The sequence below is a fragment of the Dipodomys spectabilis genome, unplaced genomic scaffold (assembly GCF_019054845.1).
Source record: "Dipodomys spectabilis isolate Male_0828 unplaced genomic scaffold, ASM1905484v1 ptg000001l, whole genome shotgun sequence".
In the NCBI taxonomy this organism is placed as follows: domain Eukaryota; kingdom Metazoa; phylum Chordata; class Mammalia; order Rodentia; family Heteromyidae; genus Dipodomys; species Dipodomys spectabilis.
In genome coordinates this window covers 2,205,035-2,226,841 of record NW_024870678.1, presented here as the reverse complement: position 1 = coordinate 2,226,841, position 21,807 = coordinate 2,205,035, and the positions used below count along the sequence as shown (strand labels likewise).

Here is a 21,807-nt window from a genome sequence, read left to right as displayed (position 1 = left end):
ACCTGTAGTACTGTTTTTGAATAACTCAACAACACATTTTAATACTTCCTCTTGAAGATAAATTTTTCTGCAAAACTATTAAGTAGCCAGATACAATAATGTAGGTATGATGGGCTGGGAAGGTGGCTCAGTGGTAGAGTGCTTGTCTTGCATGCCTGAGGCCCTGGGTTCGATTCCTCAGCACCACATAAGCAAAAAGAAAAAAGCCGGAAGTGGTGCTGTGGCTCAAGTGGTAGAGCGTTAGCCTTGAGCTGAAGAGCTGAGGGGCAGTGCCCAGGCCCAGAGGTCAGGCCCCACAACTGGACCCCCTCCCCCCCCCAAAAAATAATGTAGGTATGAGTATGAGTTTCAGATTTTTCTGACAGACTTCACTTTTCAGGTATATCCTCTGTGTGAAATCATGAAAAGATTTGCTTTGTTAACAATTATACATTCTTCCACTTGTACTTAAGTAATTTTATTTAGCTTTAAAAAGTGTTAGTTAAAGGAAATGTTTGGGACCCTCGGTTTTGTTTGTTTGGTTTTTTTTTTTTTTTTTTTAATTATTGGGTTCTTGAGTACATTAGTTCCATTTACAGGTTGTAAAATCTAGGGCTTAAAAAACAGGAGTAGCTTGGTCATTGGCATGTTTGATGTGTTTATTTACTTTACCCTGGTATCTAAAATACTGTTATGGGCTTCTTTTGCTTTAATTTTTGTCTAGTATGTTATACTTACTTTGTCTAGTATGTTATACTATGTTAAACTAGTATGTTACACTTACCACAATTCACACTCATTTTATTAAAGAGTCTTATTTGTCATACTCTCAGGATTGCTTACAAATTAACTGAATACCTTTTCAATTATGGACAAAAGGTCTATATTAAGAACTCAAAGCATGGCAGGCTTAAATTTCCTTATCACAGTGATTCTTACTTGTGGTGACACATTAAGATGGTTTGGGAATTTAATTAATCAATCAAATAATCAGACTAAGGATTAACCCAGGACTTTATACATGATAGTGTTCTATCACTGAGCTACATCCTCAAACCACTTGGGAGCTTTTAAACATGCTTATTCATTCCATCCTCAGATATTCTGATCTAATTTTTCTAGTATGGGTGTTGTGAATTGATACACACACACTTTTGTACTGGTATGGGATTTAACTCAGGGATTCAATGTTTTTGCTGGATTTTCTTGCTTATGATTTTCTTGCTTATGGCCGATGCACTGGTACTTTAGCTGTGCTTCCAATCCAGCATTTTTGTTGGGTAATTTGATAACAGTCTTGTAGACTTTTCTGCCCAAGCTGACCTCAAATCATTAATAGGATTACAAGTATGAACTACCTGTACCTACTTGTTGTTTTTTGATTTTCTGTTTTTGTTTTTGTTTTTCCCATTCTAGGGCTTGAACTCTGGGCCTGGGCACTGTCCCTGAGCTGCTTTTGCTCACAGCTAGTGCTGTACCACCACAGTGACAGTTCAGATTTTTTGAGTAGTTTATTGGAGATAGAAGTCTCACAGACTTTCTTACCTGGACTCCTTTTGAACTGCAATCCTCAGATCTCAGCCTCCTTAGGAGCTGGGATTATGGGCATAAATCACTGGTGCCCAGCTTTGTATTGGTAATTTAAAAGATGGTTCTCAACAGAGAAATCTTACTTGGAAGAGAACTTCCTTGAATAGTCTTTTTGCTGGAGTTGTCATTTTGGGTGGTATTATATTTGTTTTGGTATGTACCCTTTGGTAAAGCAAAACCAAACCAAAACACCCAAACTAATTCTTATCCTTTTTGATTTATAAAATGATTATTACTGCAAAACCATTATGTAAAGTTCTGATAGTTGAAGGTGAAATATTTTTGTCAAAGCAAACTTTAGTAATATAGATTTAGCCAGATTATGATAGTCATCTATCAATAGCTTTCAAAGTATTTACTGTTCTGTGATTGGAACTTTATGTATTTAGCTACTCTTAGATATATTTTGAAATAATTGTAGTGACCTTAATCAGCTCCCAGCTTTGATGCTGTCTACAATATTACATTGGGACCTTTTGTGTGGACTGCCCACTCATTCTTTCTTGCTGACAACTGTCAATATTTGTTTAGTACTTTTTTTTTTTGCTGGTCCTCAGGGCTTGGGTGCTGTCCCTGAGCTTCTTTATGCTCAAGGCTAGCACTCTGCTCAAGGCTAGCACTCTGCCACTTGAGCCACAGCACTCTTCTGTCTTTTTTGAGTGGTTTATTGGAGATAAGAGTCTCATGGAGATTTATCTGTCCTGGCTAGCCTAGAACCCAGATCCTCAGATCTCAGCCTCCTGAGTAGCTAGGGTTACAGGCATGAGCCACTGGCACCTGGCTTGTCCAGTACTTTTTTTTTTTGGTCCGGTTGTGGGGCCTGAACTCTGGGCTTGGGCACTGTACCTCAGCTCTTCAGCTCTAGGCTAGCGCTCTACCACTTGAGCCACAGTGCCACTTCCAGCTTTTTTCTTTTTTCTTATGGGGTGCTGAGGAATCGAACCCAGGGCCTCATGCATGCAAGGCAAGCGCTCTACCACTGAGCCACCTTTCCAGCCCGTTGTCTAGTACTTTTTTTTTTTCATTGTTTTTTTTTTTTATTTTTTTTATTTTTTTATGTACAGAGGGGTTACAATTACATGGGCAAGATAGTGAGTACATTTCTTATCAAGCATTGTAGCCTCCTCCTTTGTTTACTCTTCCCATCCCTTCCCATCCTCCCTTCCCGCCCCACCCAATCCTCCCACCCCCAATTTATAAAGTTCGTTTTCTTGTCTAGTACTTTTTAAATGAACTTTTTCTTAATAATTATAATAATTTCAATCTGAAGGTTACTTGTAAATGTATGTTTGTTTATTGTTACTTTGATTTTCTAATGGAGGAGTTATTTCAAATTGTTCTCATTGCTTATACTAGATTCATATTAGTAAGAAAAATAAACAAATTACTTATAAATATCAAATAATCAAAAGAAGCATAATTTTCTTTTTTCCATAGCTTAATGATTATAATCTTTTGAATTAAGATTAATAAACCATTATATTTTCAGTCCTTGTTTATTGTTTGATCTTAATCTTCTTATTATTTTTTTTGAAACTGCCTGTTTTTGAAGCCTGGCTTTGTAGTTTACTGTGTTTTTATGCAAGTTATTTTAATGTCTTTATGTTTCAGTATAGGACTCTACAAATTAGACACAGTGTTATGAAGTTTGAGGTTTCAACAGTGAGATACATGTGAGGTGTTCAGCACAGTGTTGGCCCATAGAGATATGGTTAGCTCCTACTGTTTTGATTTAGTACTTAACTGAGAGATTTGATTTTTAATTGTTTGAAAGGATTATGAAACTTAAATTCTATTTATTCTACATGACAGACGTGAGTAGGCATTCACTTTATTTTTATTTTTTAATCGTAAAGGTGATATACAAAGGGATTACGGTTACATAAGTAAGGCAATGAACACATTTCTTTTTTTTAATTTTTATTTTTATTGTGAACATACTGTACAGAGGGGTTACAATTACATGGGCAAGATAATGAGTACATTTCTTATCAAGCATTGCAGCCTCCTCCTTTGTTTACCCTTCACATCCCTTCCCAGCCTCCCCCCAACACATTTCTTTTTGAACAGTGTTACCTCTTATTTTCTCCTGCTTTCCCTCTCTCCCATCTCCCTCACCCTGAGTTGTGAAGTTCATTTCCAATATAGTGTCTAGTGAGCTGTTACCTTTGGTTCACCCTTTGTCCCTTTCTGTGATTCCCCTTTCCTTCCCCAAATTAGATAAACTTATATACAAGACAGAAGGTACCAAAATAAAAAACAGAGACCACAGGGAATAAACCAAAGGGAAAAAACCTCAAGAAAAAATAACCATAAAGAACACACGCATGCGCGTGCATATACAATGTAAGAAAATCCTATGAAGATGTTCTAAGTTCTAGCCTAGTCCTTTTTTATTTTTTTGGTCAGTCGTGGGGCTTGAACTCTGGGCCTGGGCACTGTCCCTCAGCTCTGTTCAAAGCTAGCCCTCACCACTTGAGTCACAGGGCCACTTCCAGTTTTCTGGTGGTTTATTAGAGATAAGAGTCTCATGGACTTTCCTCCCCTGCCCCGGCTGGCTTTGAACCGTGATCCTTAGATCTCAGCCTCCTGAATAGGTAGGATTACAGGCATGAGCAATCAGCACCTGGCCTCTAGTCTAGTCCTTATTTAGTTACTCTGAACTTTGAGCCTCTTTTTCTAGGGGTAGTAATAATAATCTGTTTTAAGTAACCAAGCAGTAGTTGTAAGTAGCAAAGAAGGAAGTGCATATAAATATGCTTGGAAAAGTACATACACTGCAGAAATTCCTAGAGCTTCATCTTTTTGCTGGATGTTGCTTCTAGGTTATGGATCAGATTGTGTGTGTGTGTGTGTGTGTGTGTGTGTATGCATGCATGTGTGCAAGTGTGTGAGCCAGTCTTGGGGCTCCAACACTGTCCATGCTCAAAACTAGCACTCTACCATTTGAGCCAGAGCTCCAACTTCCAGCTTTTTGGTAGTTTATTAAGTCTCATGGACTTTCCTGCTCAAGCTGACTTCAAACTGCAATTCCCAGATCCCAGCCTCCTGAGAAGCTAGGATTATAGGTGGGAACCACAGGTACCTTGGATCATATATATATATTTTGCCAGTGCTGGGGCTTGAACTCAGGACCTGGTCACTGTCCCTGAGTTTCTTTTGCTCAGGCTAAGCACTCTACCACTTGAACTACAGTACCACTTCTGGCTTTTTCTGTATATGTGGTACTGAGGAATTGAGTCCAGGGCTTAATGCATACTAGGCAAGCACTACCACTACACCAATTCCAAGACCTTGGATCAGATTTTTAAGTATATGTAACTTTTTTTTCAAAGCTGTAGGTACCCAATGCAGAAAAGCACAAAAAAATAAACAAAAGTTGCTGTAATTCCATTACCAATATTACTGAAGGGCCATTAAACATTTCAATGTATGTACTTCACTTATCTTCCTATAGTTATGAGTTTACTGTATATGAAACTATGACTTTTCCCCTCAGCAGTGTGTGTGTGTGCATGTGTGCGTGTGCGTGCGTGCGTGCGCGCATGCGCACGCCATAAGTTTTGGTATATTGTGTTTTTATTTTCCTTAATCTCTAAAAACTTTCTATTTCCTCTGTTCATTATGTTAATATCCACAATTTTGTGTTTCACCTGTTATTAATTTCCAATGTCATCCCATTAAAGTTGGAAAAAAAGATACTTTTTATGGTATCTAAATTCTTTTTTTTTTGTCGGTCATGGGGCCTGAACTCTGGGCCTGGGCACTGTCCCTCAGCTCTTCAGCTCAAGGCTAGCACTCTACCACTTTGAACCATAGCACCACTTCCAGCTTTTTCTGCTTATGTGGTGCTGAGGAATCGAACCCAGGGCCTCATGCATGTAAGGCAAGGATTCTACCACTGAGCCATCTTCCCAGCCCCAGGTATCTAAATCCTTTTGAGACTTAATTTGTGTTACACAGTGAATTTCCTGGAAAATGTCACATGTGCACTTGAAGAACATTGTAGATAGATGTTCTTGTTATGGAGTGTTTCTATAGGCAGGCACTGGTGGCTTATACCTGTAATCCTAGCTACTCAAGAAGTTGAGATCTAAGGATCGAGGTTCCTAGCCAGTCTGGGCAGGAAACTCCATGAGACTCTTATCTCCAATTAACCACTAGAAAACTGAAAGTGGCACTGTGGCTCAAAAGCAATCAAATTACATATTTATAAGATGATTTCTTTGTTGCTTTGTATGTCCCTCCTCTACGGTATAATTCCTGTTTTCACTGTATTTGATGTTGGTATGGTTTGGGGAGGGGCAGGGAAAAAACAAATTGTTTAAATAGGGATACAGGTGGACCCATTGCAGCAATGAGATGTACAAGATTTATGTCGAAAAACAAACTTTACAATGGAAGGGCAGGGATAGTAAGGGGAAACAAAGGAGGAGGCAACAATGCTTGATAAGAAATGTACTCATTACCTTGCTCATGAATTGTAATCCCTCTGTACAGTATTTTCACAATAAAAAAACTTATTAATAAAAAAGCAATCAAGAATGAACTTGTGACTTTGAAATTATGTAATTAATCACAATTAAAAAAAAAAAAACCTCGGGGGAGGGAGGGAGGGGATGGTAGGGGGAAAACAATGGAGGGGGTAACAATGTTCAAGAGGAAGTGTACTCATTACCTCACTCATGTAACTGTAACCCTCTGTATAGTATCTTTACAATAAAAAAAAAAAAGCAATCAAAAGGATTAAACAGCAAGTTATCAGTCTTTTTTTTTTTTTTTTTGGTAAGTCGTGGGGCTTCTTGAACTCTGGGCCTGGGCACTGTCCCTCAGCTCCTCAGCTCAAGGATAGAGCTCTACCATTTGAGCCACAGCACCACTTATGTGGTGCTGAGGAATGGAACCCAGGGCCTCATGCATGTGAGGCCACACTCTACCACTGAGCCACCTTCCCAGCCCCTAATACAAAATATCTTTCTTTGTCTTTTGACTTTTTTGCTCAAGGTAGGAGACCTATGACTTGAGCTATACCTCAAGTTCCAGCTTTTTTTCTGGTTAATTGGAGCTAAGAGTTTCCCACATTTGTCTGCCTGGGCTGACTTTGAACCTTAATCCTCAGATCTCAGCCTCCTGAGCCTGGGCCTGGGCACTGTCCCTCAGCTCTTCAGCTCAAGGCTGCCAGTTGAGCAGATTTATTGCAGATAAGAGTCTCATGGACTTTCCTGCCCGGGCTGGCTTTGAACGGTGATCCTTAGATCTCAGCTTCCTGAGTAGCTAGGATTACAAGCATGAGCCACTGGTGCCTGGCTGCATCAGATTTTTTATAACCTCTTTTGGTTTGAAGTCTGTTTTTTCTGATGTTAATATAGCCACCCCTGCAGTATTGTTTCCCATCTTTTTACTGTCAACCTTTTGTCTCAGGGTCTAAAATGAGTCTGTTTTAACTCGCCTATTGTTGGATCATGTTTTATCCTATCAATTTCTGTTTTTTTTTGTTGTTGGAATACTTAATTCATTTCTTGCATTACTGTCATTTTGTGTTCAGTTTTTATTTTTTGGTAGTGAAATGTTCAAGTTTCTTCTCATTTCTCTTTGTAATCTTTTTGTATCTCTAGTTACTTTCCTTGTGGTTACTGTGGAGATTATATTAAACATCCTAAAGTTATAACACTAATTTGAACTTATTCCATTTAACTTCAGGAACATTCAAAAACTCTGCTCTTTTGTAGCTCCATCTTTATACTTAAAGCTCTTGATGTGGCAAAATTACATATTTAATCATTGTGTATCCTCAAACCTAAACTAATGCTTCTTTTATATTTTATTAATTTTATACTTTATTACTTTACTTTTTTATATGTCAGTACTGAGGATTGAACTCAGAAGCCCTGAGTACTCCATACTCAGACTTGGCTTTTTAGCCCAAGGCTGATGCTCTCCATACTCAGACTTGGCTTTTTAGCCCAAGGCTGATGCTCTAGTACTTGAGCCATACCTCTATTTCCAGGTTTTTGTTACTTAGTTGGAGATAAGAGTCTCATTGGCTTTTCTACCAGGGCTGGCTTTGAGCCTCAATCCTGAGATCAGTGTGAGCCCATGTCCTGCTAATATTACGTTTAAATGCATTAGACTCTTAACGTAGAAAAAAAAAGTTACAAACCATTGTTACAGTAACAAAACATTGTTACAGTAACATTAGCTTTTTATAATAATCCATACATTTACTTTTATTGAGATCTTTATTTACTCATATGATTCTGAGGTACTGTCTAGTGGTCTTCTCTTTTACCAGGCAGGACTTTATTAAGCCTACCTTCCCCCTTTCCTTTTTCTTTCCTATAAAAATGTTTATTAGAAAAAGAATGTATTTTAGAGTGAAAGTGGATCATCTCAAACATGTGAATGACCTTGCTTTTAAGTGTTCAAAGCCATGTCTTCTTTTTAACTATGAAGCTTTTTTTCTTTCTTTAGATTTTTGTTTTGGTGCTGATCCTGAGGTTCGAACTCAGAGCCTGGGTGCTATCCCTGTGCTGTTTTGTTCAAAGCTTAGTACTCTACTTCTTGAGCTACAGGTCTTTTTCCAATATTTTTGGTAGTTAATTGGAGATAAGTTTCATAGACATTCCTGTCCAGTCTGGCTTGGAACTATAATTCTCAGCTCTCAGCCTCCTGAGTAGCTAGGATTTCAAGAATGAGCCACCCACACCCAGGCACCCAGCTTACAAAGGCCTTTTTAAAGATTATTTTTATTAGCATATGTTAGTTGTGCAGGGAGGTTCATTCTAACAATATAATATATACAGTGTACCCCCATCACCACATTAATCCCCTCTATCACTCACTCTCATCCAACTTCCCCATTTCTTAAAAAATGTCGCCAGGTTTTCTTGTATTTTCTCTTCATTTTTTTTTTTTTTTTTCTTTTGTCGGTTGTGGGGCTTGAACTCTAGGTCTGGGCGCTGTCCCTCAGCTCTTCAGCTCAAGGTTAGCGCTCTACCACTTGAGCCACAGTGCCACTTCGAGCTTTTTCTGCTTATGTGGTGCTGAGGAATCGAACCTAGAGCCTCATGCATGCGAGGCAAGCACTCTACCAACTGAGCCACCTTCCCAGCCTCTCTTTTTTCTTCTTCTTTCCCTCTTTCCCTCATTTCCTCCCCTCTCTTTTCTTTTCTTTTTTTGGGGAGAGGGGTGACAAGACTTGAACTGAGGGCCTAGGCTCTGTCCCTGAGCTTTTGTGCTCAAGTCTAGTGCTCTACCACTTGAGCCAGAGCTCTACTTCAGGTTTTCTGGTGGTTGATGAGAAGTAAAAATCTCATGGACTTTCCTGCCTGGGCTGGCTTCAAACTCCTTTTTTCTTTTCTTTTTCTTTCTGTACTGGTACTAAGGGCTTGAACTAGGGGTCTTATTTGGCTTTTTCACTCATGGCTGGAATTCTAGTTCTTGAGACATTCCTCCAGTTCCTGCTTTATGTCCCTTAATTGGAGAGAAGTATTTCCAATTTGTGTGCTTGAGCTGGCTTTTGAGTCAAGGTGCTCAAATCTCAGCCTCCTGAATAGCTAGGCTTATAGACACCCAACTTCCTTGTTCTGTTTTCATTCATGTGTCATGGATGATGGATGAGGGGTTCCCTTGGGATCTTAGTTTCCACAGAAAAAAAAAAAAGAAAGGTCCTTGAGATCCACATATGAAAAACATTTAAACGGAACTAAGTTTTAGCAAGGATTTATTTTTGTGTAACAAATGGGAAAAAGAAAAGAGAAACATTTCCCATTCTCCTTTAAGAAAATGGAATTATAGATTTACAATGGGTTCCTAACTATAACCTTTATACTTCTAAGCTGTGAGAATACATCCTGAGTCTTGGACAGTGTTTTTGGGTAGGTAACACTGGTGGAGATGTGAACTAAACCTACCCAAAATACAGAGATAGTAGGTGATTTTATAGCTTCCCTTTGCCGGACATGCCTTCCAGTTTTTTGTGTTTTGACTCATTGTCAAGAGTTTATACCTTTGAACATCTCTTAGAAGACATGCAGATAGTCCCTATGTCTCCTATTCAAAAACTAGCAATAGCGTTAGGGAAGACCAGTTGTTTCAGTATTTCAGGTGTGTTTTTTTTTCCTTCCTGGGTTGATTTCTGAATCTAATACTTTCAATATATTTTAAATTTCCCTGCTCCTCATTATCCTGCTATACATAAAGGATGTTGACCATTTATTTACCCACATTTATTCTCTTCATTGGCCCAGTCCCCTTCTCCCTACTACCTTTCCCCACAGTAGCCTGTTTTACTTTCCTGTGGTGTCCCCCCATGGTTTATTGGAGATAAGAGTCTCATAGATTTTCCTTTACCTGGGCTGACTTTGAACTGCAATTCTCTGATCTCAACCTCCTGAGTAGCTAGGATTACAGGCCTGAGCCCGGTGCCTGACAATTCCTTAATTTTTTTTTTTTAAATTAAAACTTTTAGCCAGGTGCTAAAAGGATAGCAGGTGGCTCTCACCTGTAATCCTAGCTATTCAGAAGGCTGAGATTTGGGAATTGCAGTTTGAAGTCAGCCTAGGTAGGAAAGGCCATGAGACTTTTTTTTTTTTTTGTCAGTCATGAGGTTTGAACTCTGTGCCTGGGCCCTCTGTCCCTGAGCTCTTAAGCTCAATGCAAGTGTTCTACCACTTGAGCCACAGCACCACTTCTGGTTTTCTGGAGGTTAATTGGAGATAAGAGTCAGGGACTTTCCTGCCTGGGCTGGCTTTGAACCACGATCCTCAGAACTCAGCCTTCTGAGTAGCTAGGATTACAGACGTGAGCCCCCAGCACCCAGCTTATGAGACTCATCTCCAATAAACTACTCAGAAAAAGCTAGAAGCGGGGCTGGGAAGGTGACTCAGTGGTAGAGCGCTTGCCTTGCATGCCTGAGGCTCTGGGTTCGATTCCTCAGCACCACATAAGAAAAAAGCCGGAAGTGGCGCTGTTGCTCAAGTGGTAGAGTGCTAGCCTTGAGCTGAAGAGCTGAGGGACAGTGTCTAGGCCCAGAGTTCAGGCCCCACGACCGGACCCAAAAAAAAAAAATAAAGCTAGAAGCAGCACTGTGGTTCAAGTAGTAGAGCACTAGCCTTGAGCAAAAGAAGCTCAGGGACAGTGCCCAGGCCCTGGCAAAAAAAATAAAACTATGTTTTAGCATATATTAATTAATCAGAGGGTTTTCATCATAGTATTTTGCATGCATACATATCCATATCTATATTTATATATAAAATTTAATCAGATGAATCTCATCCATTGTTCTCTCTTTACCATTTTCCCCGGCAGTCCCTTTCTTCTTTATTTTGCAGTAGACTTAACTGAGTTTCCTTAAGCTATCTTCATACATAGACACAATGTTTGAAACATCTCAGCTTTTGTATATTTAAGAATGTCTCATTTTCTAATTCACTTTTGAAACAAACCTTTGTGAGGTACATTTCTTGGTTGATAATTTCTTTCTTTTAGTACTTTGACTATATTGTCTCTCTGTCTTTTGTTTTCCAAGAGTGTGATGAAAAATTGGATGATAACCTTATTGGAGTTCCCTATATGTAAGAAATCACTTTTATTCTGCCTTAAGACCCTTCTCTCTCCCCTATTCCCCCCTGATTCTGAGAGCTCTACACTTACTCAATTTGCTTGCTACGTCAGTGTTCAATCACTTGACCTACAACTTCAGCTCTACTTGTTGTTGTTGTTGTTGGCGGCTGTGGGGTGTGAATTCAGGGGCTGGGTGCTCTCCCTGAGTTGCGCTCAAGGATAGTGCTCTACCACTCTGAGCCACAGCTCTACTTCTGGCTTTTGAGGGTTAATTGGATGTAAGAGTCTCATGGGGACTCTTCTACCTGGGCTGGCTTTGAACCTTGATCCTAGGATTATAGGCATGAGCCATCAGTGCCTGGCTACACAAAATTCTTACAGGGATGACTTTTGACATAATCCATTTTATGGGGGGAAGAATTCCCCCTCCATCCACTGTGAGTTGCATAACCTCTTTCTGGTAGCTTCTCAGGCATATCTGATGTTTATTGAAAGCTTAATAACTTCTAACTAGGGAGTGCCCACTACCAATATTTTGAACTAAATTCATGTATTATGTCTCTGAGAAAACAGTCCACACTTAGGTAATTGTAAATAATGCTCAGTGAACAGTGGTGTTGAAGTATATCTGTTTGAATCCTTCCTGTCAGTTTTTTTTTTTTTTGCCAGTCCTGGGGCTCGCATTCAGGGCCTGGGCACCGTCCCTGAGCTGCTTTTGCTCAAGGGTAGCACTCTATCACTTGAGCCATAGCACCACTTCCGGCTTTATCTGTTTATGTGGTACTGAGGAATCAAACCTAGGGCTTCATGCATGCTAGGCAAGCACTCTACCATTTAGCCACATTTGTAGTCCCCTGTCAGTTCTTTAGAGCATATTCCTGAAGAGTAGAACAGCTAGATCATATAGTACTCTTTAACTTTTTAAGAATCTGCCGAACTATTTTCCATAATCAGTCATGTACAGGGGCTCCATTTTCTGTTTATCTTCTCCAACACTTGTTTTCTTTTTGGAAAAAAAATGAGTAATTATAATTATTCTAATAGGTTTCAAGTGGTATTATTATAGTCTTGATATTTTTTTAATTGCCTAATGATTCTAAGCATCTTTTATATGTTATTTGCATGTCTTTGGAGAAATGTTTATCTAAATCCTTTGCCCCACCCTTTTATTGTATTGAGTTCTTTGTTCATCTGTAGGAATTCTTCATGTATTCTGGATTTGAGTCTATAGATATTTTCTCTCAAACTGTACATTATTTTCCACTTTCTTAGTAATGTCCTCTGGTGAACCAGAAGCTATTTTTCATTTATTTTGGTGAAGTCCAGTTTATTTTATTATATTTTATTTTGTCTCTTGTTTATGCTTTTGAGGCCCTATCTAGGAAACCACTCCCAAATCAAAGGTTATGAAAATGTACTTGCGATTTCTTCTGAGAGATTTATGGTTTTAAGTCTTTCAATATCTGAACCATTTAGAAGCTTTTTTGTGTGTGTGTCAGTCGTGGGGCTTGAACTCTGGGCCAGGGCACTGTCCCTGTGCTCTTCAGCTCAAGGCGAGTCCTATGCCAATTGTGTCACAGCACTACTTCCAGTTTTCTGGTAGTTAATTGGAGATAAGAGTGATGGACTTTCCTGCCCCAGCTAGCTTTGGACCCCTATCCTCAGATCTCAGCTTCCTGAGTAGGTAGGATTATAGGCATGAGCCACTGGTGCCTGGCTTTAGAGGCAACTTTTTTTTTTTAATTGTGAAAATACTGTACAGAGGGGTTACAATTACATGGGCAAGATAATGAGTACATTTCTTATCAAGCATTGTAGCCTCCTCCTTTGTTTCCCCTTCCCATCTCTTCCCATCTTCCCTCCGCCCCCTCCACCAAAGTTGTAAAGTTCGTTTTCGACATAATGACTTATACATCTCAATGTTGCAATGGGTCCACCTGTATCCCTATTTAAACAATTTGTTTTTTCCCTTCCCCTCCACAAATTATACCGACATCAAATACAGTGAAAGCAGGGGTTATACTGTGGGGGAAGGACATACAAAACAACAAAGAAATAATCTTATAAATGGGGTAGAAACAATCGCATGAAAGAAAAAAATACTTGAATACATATTTTAGGGTTCATTTCCCTAACATCAAATTATCTGACCTTTTCTGCTTGACTCAGACATATACTAGTTATTGCAAATAAGGGAAATCATGGGACCTGTGTTTTTTTGTGCCTGGCTTACTTCACTTAATATAATTTTTTCCAAGTCTTTCCATTTCCTAACAAATGGGGCAATGTCATTCTTTCTGATGGAGGCATAGAATTCCATTGTGTATATATACCACTTTTTCTTGATCCATTCATCTACTGAGGGGCATCTGAGTTGGTTCCATATCTTAGCTATGGTAAGTAATGCTGCAATAAACATAGTCTTGCTAGTAGCTTTAGTGTGGTCTTGTTTGTGAACATTTGGGTAAATACCCAAAAGTGGGATTGCTAGGTCATAGGGGAGCTCTATGTGGAGTCTTTTGAGGAACCTCCCTACTGCTTAGAGGAAACTTTTAATGCCTTTTTATTCTTTTGAAGGTCCAGCTTCATTCTTTTTAATGTGGAAATCCATTTGTTTCAGCAGTATTATTGAAGTGACTGTTCTGTTCTCATTGCATGGCTTTATATTCATGTAAAAAGTTGGCCGTGGATATATAGGTACTGTTTCATGAGCTAGCTGAATATAGTTGAATAGTGAAGGCTTCAATATTAGAAAACCTTAAGGCTGAGTTTTTTGCCTGCCCTGCTCTTCCCTCCCCCATCCACACACACACACACACACACACACACACACACACACACACACACACACACACGGATGAAAGAAAAAGTCAAACAGCAAGACAAGGTTGGTATACACTTGTAGTTCTTCTAGTTGAGCCATACGTCTGCTTCTTTTTGCTAAATAGTCTCATAGACTTTTCTGCCTGGACTGATTTTGATCAGATCTCAGTCTCCTGAGTAGCTAGGATTACAGATGTGAGCCAGTGGTGTCTGGCTAAGATATGGACCTCCTGAGGGGAATACTTCCTTATTGTGAAATCACTCTTTTCCCCATTGGCAAATAATATTTTGAGGGAAAGTATTGGAATCCTGGATTTCTGTTGTGGAGAATGGAGTTCAGAAGCCAGAAGCTGGGTACAGTAATACTACTCTTGTTTTGTTGGCCCTAGTCCTTCTTAAAAGAGCTAGGGAGTATGTATGTATATCTATACAGTTGTGTGTGTCTATTTTTCTGTATTAAGGTATTAATTCATACTGATCAATGTAATACCAAATTTATTTGTTTATATTCTCGTATTACTGTCTTTTTTTGACAGGAAAAATGTATTTCAGTTTTTTTTCAATATATTAACTTATTTCTCAATTTTACTGCATATATACAAGTCCCCTTTTCTGTCACCAACTCTTCTCCTATGTATCCTTCTTCAACCTCTTCGGATACTTCTAGGAATATCCCATGTGGATGCCTTCCTCAACATGTAGTATTAGGGTAGTTGAACTTATTACACATTAAAATCGCTTTGATTCATTCAGAATACCATTTTTTTCCCTACCTGTCATCTTTTATGTTTTTTTGGTGGAGGGATAGTGGTGGTAGTACTGAAGACTGAGCTCAAACATTGTGATTGTTAGGCAGGAGCATTACCACATGAGCAACGGCACCTGCAACCCCTTTTCTTAGTTATTTATATAATTTATGAGTTTTAATTTATGGCTTCAACTCGGCCTCCTTGCTCAGATTTTTTTGCTCACAGCTGGTGTTTTACCACTGAGTCCTGTCTTCAGTTTCAGTTCTTTGCTGGTTAATTGGACCTAACAGTTTGAAGATTTGTCTGGGTTGGTAACTTAGATCTTAGCCTACTTAGTAGCTAGACTTACAGGCATGGGCCACAGCACTCAGTACCCTAAGTTATTTTCAAGGTAGGATAAGGATTTATGCCTGGATGGGTCTGGGCTGTAATCAACCTACTTGTATTTACCTGTTACCTGGGGATGAGAGGCATATGCCAGTGTATTCAGCCATTTAGCTTTTCATACATGTAGCTGGGATAACAAGCACTTGTCACTGTTTCTAGCCATTAGTTAAGCTGGAATCTTTCAAACTTATTTTTTGCCTGGTCTGTCTCAAACCACATCATCAAATCTCTACCTCCCTAGTAACTACGCTTACAGGTTTGAGCCACAATTTTTTTTAAGATGTTGAAAAATTGATATATTCTGAATTCATTAAACTCAGTTCACATGGTCCCCAACCTTGTTGGCTGTATTTAAAACATTGGGGCTGGGGGCACGGCTCAAGTGGTAAAGTACCTGCCTAGCAAATGTGAAGTCCTGAGTGCAAATGTCAGTATATATACCCATCCATCTACCCATGGATCCATACTGCATGGTCAGTAGTCACTTTTCTTTATCAAGCCTAATCAGTGTGTTTACCTTAGCCTGTTAATGTCATGGAGCTTCTTCACAGCTCATTTGATTTTGGTATATACAATGAACGCAAGTGGGTGGCTGCCTTCTGTCTTCATGATTTACTCATTGGTCAGAGGAACTTGATTGGCATGATGGTCAAGCTTGTTGCTTGTGAGGGTACTCTTGTGAGGATGTCTGAGATACTTTCAAATCTGTAGTGTACTAGGCTACTGCAACGTGAGTGTCATGTAGCTCTTTTGTGTGTGTATGGGTGGTGGCGGTGGTGGCAGTTTGTGTATGCCTTTGAGTACTGCCTTTCTGGCCTTTACAGCTTTTGCTTTGAGTTTAGTTTTGGAATTGTCAGGGGCTTTCTTCTGCTTTCTGTATCAGCTTTATGAAAATACATTTTCATTTTGAAACTTAATTTTTCAGTATTTTATTGTTATCAAGGAGTTGTACAGAGGGGTTTCACTTTCATGAGTCAGGTACTGAGTGCAGTTCTTCTTGGACAACGTTGCCCCTTCCTTTACTCTCCCAAGTGAAACTTTTTTTTAAGTCTTGGGAGGGTTATTCAAATCATGTTTTTATTAAGGTAAAATATATTTTAACATTGGTTTAACTTTTGACTGAATTACAATTTTTTTTCATTGTGACATAAAATTTTGTCAGGACTTTTTTGTTGTTGTTGGCTTCAGGGCTTGAACTCATAGTGCTGTCATTGAGTTCTTTTGCCCAAGGCTAATGCTCTACCACTTTGAGTCACAGTTTAGCTTCTGATTTTCAGGTGGTTAATTAGAGATAAGAGTGTCAGGGGGACTTTTTGTCTGGGCTGGCTTTAAACCTTCATCCTCAGATCTCAGCCTCCTGAGTAAGTAGGATTACAGGTGTGAAACATTGGTGCCAGTTTGACACAACTTTTGCTGGCAGGTTTTTTTTTTTTTTTTTTTTTTTTTTTTGTCGGTTGTGGGGCTTGAACTCTGGGCCTGGGTGCTGTCCCTCAGCTCTTCAGCTCAAGGCTAGTGCTCTACCACTTGAGCCACAGCGCCACTTCCTTGACACAACTTTTGTATAAACCAATCTAAAGTCCTTAGTTAGGGGTTTGGACAGCTTTTTTTGGGGGGGGGTCTGGTTGTGGGGCCTGAACTCTGGGCCTGTGTGCTATCCCTCAGCTCTTCAGCTCAAGGCTACTTCATGCTTTTTTTTTTTCTGCTTATGTGGTGCTGAGGAATCGAACCCAGGACCTCATGCCTGCAAGGCAAGTACTCTACTAATGAGCCACCTTCCCAGCCCTGGACAGCTTTTCTAATACCTTAGAAATTATACTGAATTTTTCTCTACTGTTGCTTCAGCTGGAAGCTGATTTTGGAGTTTATGTCAGAACTTCAAATTCTATTAGTTTTACATCTTAAATAGGTATCATTCTAAACTTCATTGATTAGAATGTATTTTGGTAAGCATTTTCAATGTTTGAAAATACCATTTCTCCTTAGCTTCCTTAACAAAACCTATTTTTCTTGTTTTTACAGTATTAGGTTGTGAACTGAGGACCTCCTCATGCTGTGAGGCAGGTACTCTTCTCCTGAGCCACATCTCTACCCTTACTTTTTATTTCTTGAGTAGGAGAAGAGAATAGAGAAATTTCTCAGATATATTGATTCTGTGACTTAATATTTTGGATTCAAGTCTGTTTTTAACTTAATATTTTGGATTCAAGTCTGTTTTCAACAAGAAATAGTCTCATACGAAAAGTAGTTGGTGGATGGTTTTCCAGATAGAGCATTTGTTCTAAATAACAGAAAATTAACCTACCTTAAGAATTTTATAAAGATTATTTGAATAGAAAGCACTTTCATGCTCCAATAAAATATCAGGATGTGCTGCATGCCAAGTGGCTCATGCCTGTAATCCTAGCTACTTGGAGGCTGATATCTGAGGATCAGTGTTCAAAGCCAGCCCAGGCAAGAAAGTCTCGAATTAATGACTGAAAAATGGAAAGTGGAACTGTGGTTCAAGTGGTAGAGTACTAGCTTTGAGCAAAAAAGCTCTCAGGCACAGTGCCTAGGCCTGAGTTCAAGCCCGTAGCTGGCAGTCGCATGTGTACATGTGCACACACACATATTAGGATGGCAATGAGGTTAGTATGGTTTTGCTTTAACTGTGAGAAATGACTTAATTCATGTAATTTTTCTTTATTAACAGAGCAAATCCGACTAAAGAATATCAGAAAAGTATATGGAAGATGTATGTGGTATCGCTTACGGTTATTGAAACCCCAGCCAAATATTATTCCTACAGTAAAGTAAGTGGTGAATTTTGCTAAGAAATGTTGCTTACTTTTTGCTAGTTATCATACAAAGTAGGGGTTTAGTGGTGACAAATACATGTCTGTAAAGAAATTATAACCTGTGTAGAGGTAATACATGCTTATTAGTAAGTTTAAGAACTGTATGAAAAGAGTAGTTTTTGAAGTCCAAAGTAGGAAAGAGAGCTTCAAATTGTGAAGACTTTATGTACTGTGTGCTATGATTTGAGTTTTACATTAAAGACTGTAGAAGCATCTTAAAAAAAAAAAAAATATATATATATATATATATATATATATATGATTGTAGGACTTGTACATGGGTTCTGGGCACTGTCCCCATGCTCTTTTGCTCAAAGCTAACTCTATGCCACTTTGAGCACAACTCCAGTTCTGGTTTTTCTGGTAGTTAATTGGAGTTAGAGTCTCTCAAGGATTTTCCTGCACAGGCTGGCTTGTAAACACTATGGTCAGATCTTAGCCTTTTGAGTAGCTAGGATTAGAGGTGTGAGCCACTGGTGCCTGGCTTAAAATACTTTTTTTTTTTTTTTGGTCTGTTGTAGTGCTTGAACTCAAGGACTGGGTGCTGTCCCTGAGCTCTTTTGCTCAAGGCTAGCACTCTACCACTTGAGCCACAGTAGAGGGGTTACAGTTACATAAGTTGGGTAAAGAGTACCCAACTCTCACTCAGTTTTCCCCTCCCATTCACATCCACAAGTTGTATAGTTCATTTTCAACCTTGTCTACCAGCGCTCCATTTGTTAGCCTTTGTCCCTCCATTTCCTTGCTGCTTCCCTAAGACAGATAAAAAAACAAGACAAAAGGAAAAGAAAACAAAAAATAGCAACAAAGAAAAAACTTTGTTTCCATTTCTTGGAATTCATTTCAGTAAATACTGTTTTACATGATCAGGTGCACATTGGCATTGTACCTTTGTGTTCGTCACCTGAGTATCCTCCTTTGGTGTCATTGTATGTGGATGCTGAGAGTCCTTTAAAATTTATCATGTCCCAGTGTATTTTAGATAAAATAGATATCTTACAGAAGTGACACAGTCACATTAGTATTTCATAATAATTGAAGTCATTGAGCACATACTGTATATCAAGTGCTTTATATAATATCTCATTTAAATTTCAAGGTAAATGTTTTTTCCTTTTTTTCAAATAGGCTAAAGTAGTGGATGAAACAGGTGCCAAGGCACCTTAATGATTTTGGCAGGCCCAGCTGCTTAAATAGATTACTGGCATGTTTAATTAGCACAGATCTATTTGATTCCATGAGGCTGCTGTGAGATGTGCTTTACACCTCCTTTTACCTGAAATCATGAAACTACTGCAAAAAGTGAAGGAGTTGCTATTGTTGCAGGATTCCATCTTGTGAATTACCCATGTCTACCTAAAATTTTGTTTAAGTGACTATAATTTTCCATGTCGTCATGTTCCTCAGGACTTTTTTTTTTTTTTTTTGGTAGGTTTGACTTTGCTTAGGTATCCTACAAAAATAAGAAAAACCTTAGCTTTAGTGGTAAGCATTATTCAATGATGTGAACTAAGACAGAGTTAGTCTTGATCACAGTAGATTTCTGTACATTTCTTTTGTTCTTTGCTGTTCATTCTCATTTAAAGTAAACATTTGTAGTGTAGCATATTACTTTCCATGTTTCAAAATTTTGTGTTATTTCTTTATTTTTGTGAGTCCTGGGGCTTATACTCAGGGCCTTTACACTGTTCCTGAGCCTCTATGTGCTCAAGGCTAGCACTCTACCACTTAACACTACAGTGCTACTTCTGGCTTTTTCTGTTTATGTGCTACTGAGGAATCGAACTCAGGGCTTCATGCATGCTAGACAAGCACTCTACGGCTAAGTCACATATACTTAAGTAGCTATATAAAAGGGTTTCAATTCAACATGTCAGTTTATGAGTATACTGTACCTTGGTCACTGTCAGCCTTTTTTTCTTCATTCTCCCCATTTTTCTATCCCCAAACTTTTCTGATTTTGTTAGATATTTTGAGAGCATCTGAACCTGAGTAATCAAGAAAAAAACTCAAGTTCTTTCTAGTGGTTAGTAAACTGATGTATTTGAAGTACTGATTAAGAGCTATCTAAGTAAACACTAGTAACAGTGTAGGTAAGGTTATAAACTATGAAATCTTTTTGCTACTTAAGCATACTCTCAAAATTAAGCAGATATTGTGTTTCTTTTCTGACAATATAGCTGTAACCAAGTATGTAATTTTTGGAAGTTGCTTCCAAAATAACATTAAAAATATGCTTGAAAGAAAAATACAAGTTGTCACAAGTATTTTCTGAAACTATACATTCAGGGAAGAAGCTTATCTTCATTGAAAAACCAAATTCTGTTTTTGTGTTTTTGGCTGGTCCTAAGTTTTGAACTTGGCCTGGGCACTGTCCCTGAGCCTCTTTGTGCTCAAGGCTAACTCACTACCACTTGACCACAGCACCACTTCCAGATTTTTCTGAGTGGTTTATTAGAGATAAAAGTCTCATGGACTTTTTTGCCTGGGCTGGCTTCAAACTGGGATCCTCAGATCTCAACCTTGTAACTAGCTAGGATTATGTGTGAGCCTCTAATAAGAACCAAATTCTTAAAAATAAAACAAAACACAGTATGATGTAATATGTTTTCTACTTTTGCTTTGGTGCTTAGGAAATTATAGTATGTTTTTGTTGGCTGTGGTAATTTTGATCCACATGGGAGAGTCTATCAAGAGACTCCTCCTGGGCTGGGAAGGTGGCTCAGTGGTAGAGCGCTTGCCTTCCATGCCTGAGGCCCTGGGTTTGATTCCTCAGCACCACATAAGCAAAAAGAAAGAAGCCGGAAGTGGTGCTGTGGCTCAAGTGGTAGAGCATTAGCCTTGAGCTGAAGAGCTGAGGGACAGTGCCCAGGCCCAGAGTTCAGGCCCCATGACTGGACCCCCCCCCCAAAAAAAAAAAAAAGAGACTCCTCCTTTTTCTACTGGCTCTGAGAATTAGCATTTAACATACAGTATAGCACATGAGGCATTTTGTTCCCTTTCCCATGTTTGCTCTTTTCTTCAGGTTTTCATTTTCACTTTTATCTTTTGAGGTTTTATAGTCTTTGAGATAGTAGACACAATAAAACATGGAATTATTTGTTTGGTAAGCATTATTGAATGGGTAAAGATGTGAGGATAATGTATTTCTTGAGTGTTAGCATTTTGAAGATACAAGCAAATGTTGGCTTTGAATTTAAAATTATCTATTTCAAATTTATCCTCATTCATTTATAATTACTTAGTATGCCAACTAAGTATCAGGTGTATTAGATGTTGGGTATACTGTGGCTAGACATGATAAGAGATTTTCTGCTCAGCCTTACCTCTTAAAGGTTTTATGCTGCCACAGTAGAGATTAAGCTTTTACTTAGTACCCTCGGAGGATAACCTTATTCAGATCAGTGGTCCTTCTTGGTCCTCTCCCTATACCTATGGGCTTGGAGGGTAGGGAGAGTACCATAAAGATACAGAAGAGCTCCTAACTTTGGCCTAAGACAGAAATGCTTTCTTGAGTGAGATCTAAGCTGATAGTAATAGCTGAGATTTGGCTAACAGTTATTAATAACAGGCTATAGCTAATATGCAAGTACCTTCTAAGTACTTAGCATACCACATTTTATTTAATTCTCAAATTTACCTTGGAAGTTGGAAACTGCTAGGTGCCAGTGGCTCCTGCCTATAATGCTACCTACTTAGGAGGCTGAGCTCTGACAATCATAGTTCAAAGCCAGCTTAGGGCTGGGAAGGTAGCTCAGTGATAGAATGCTTGCCTTGCATGCATGAGGCCCTGGGTTTGATTTCCTCAGCACCACAGTAAACAGAAAAGGCTGGAAGTAGTGCTGTGGCTCAAGTGGTAGAGCGCTAGCCTTGAGCTG

The 21,807-nt window shown here is 38.9% G+C and overlaps 1 protein-coding gene across 1 annotated transcript in view; it reads left to right on the top strand.

Annotated features, from left to right (window-relative positions):
- Positions 1 to 21,807, top strand: part of Sec63 (SEC63 homolog, protein translocation regulator) — a 74,407-nt gene that overhangs the window by 3,114 nt on the left and 49,486 nt on the right. Inside the window, exon 2 of the mRNA XM_042685889.1 lies at positions 17,785 to 17,884. Within this exon, the coding sequence (XP_042541823.1) occupies positions 17,785 to 17,884 (100 nt within the window). The remainder of the gene's footprint in view (positions 1 to 17,784; positions 17,885 to 21,807) is intronic.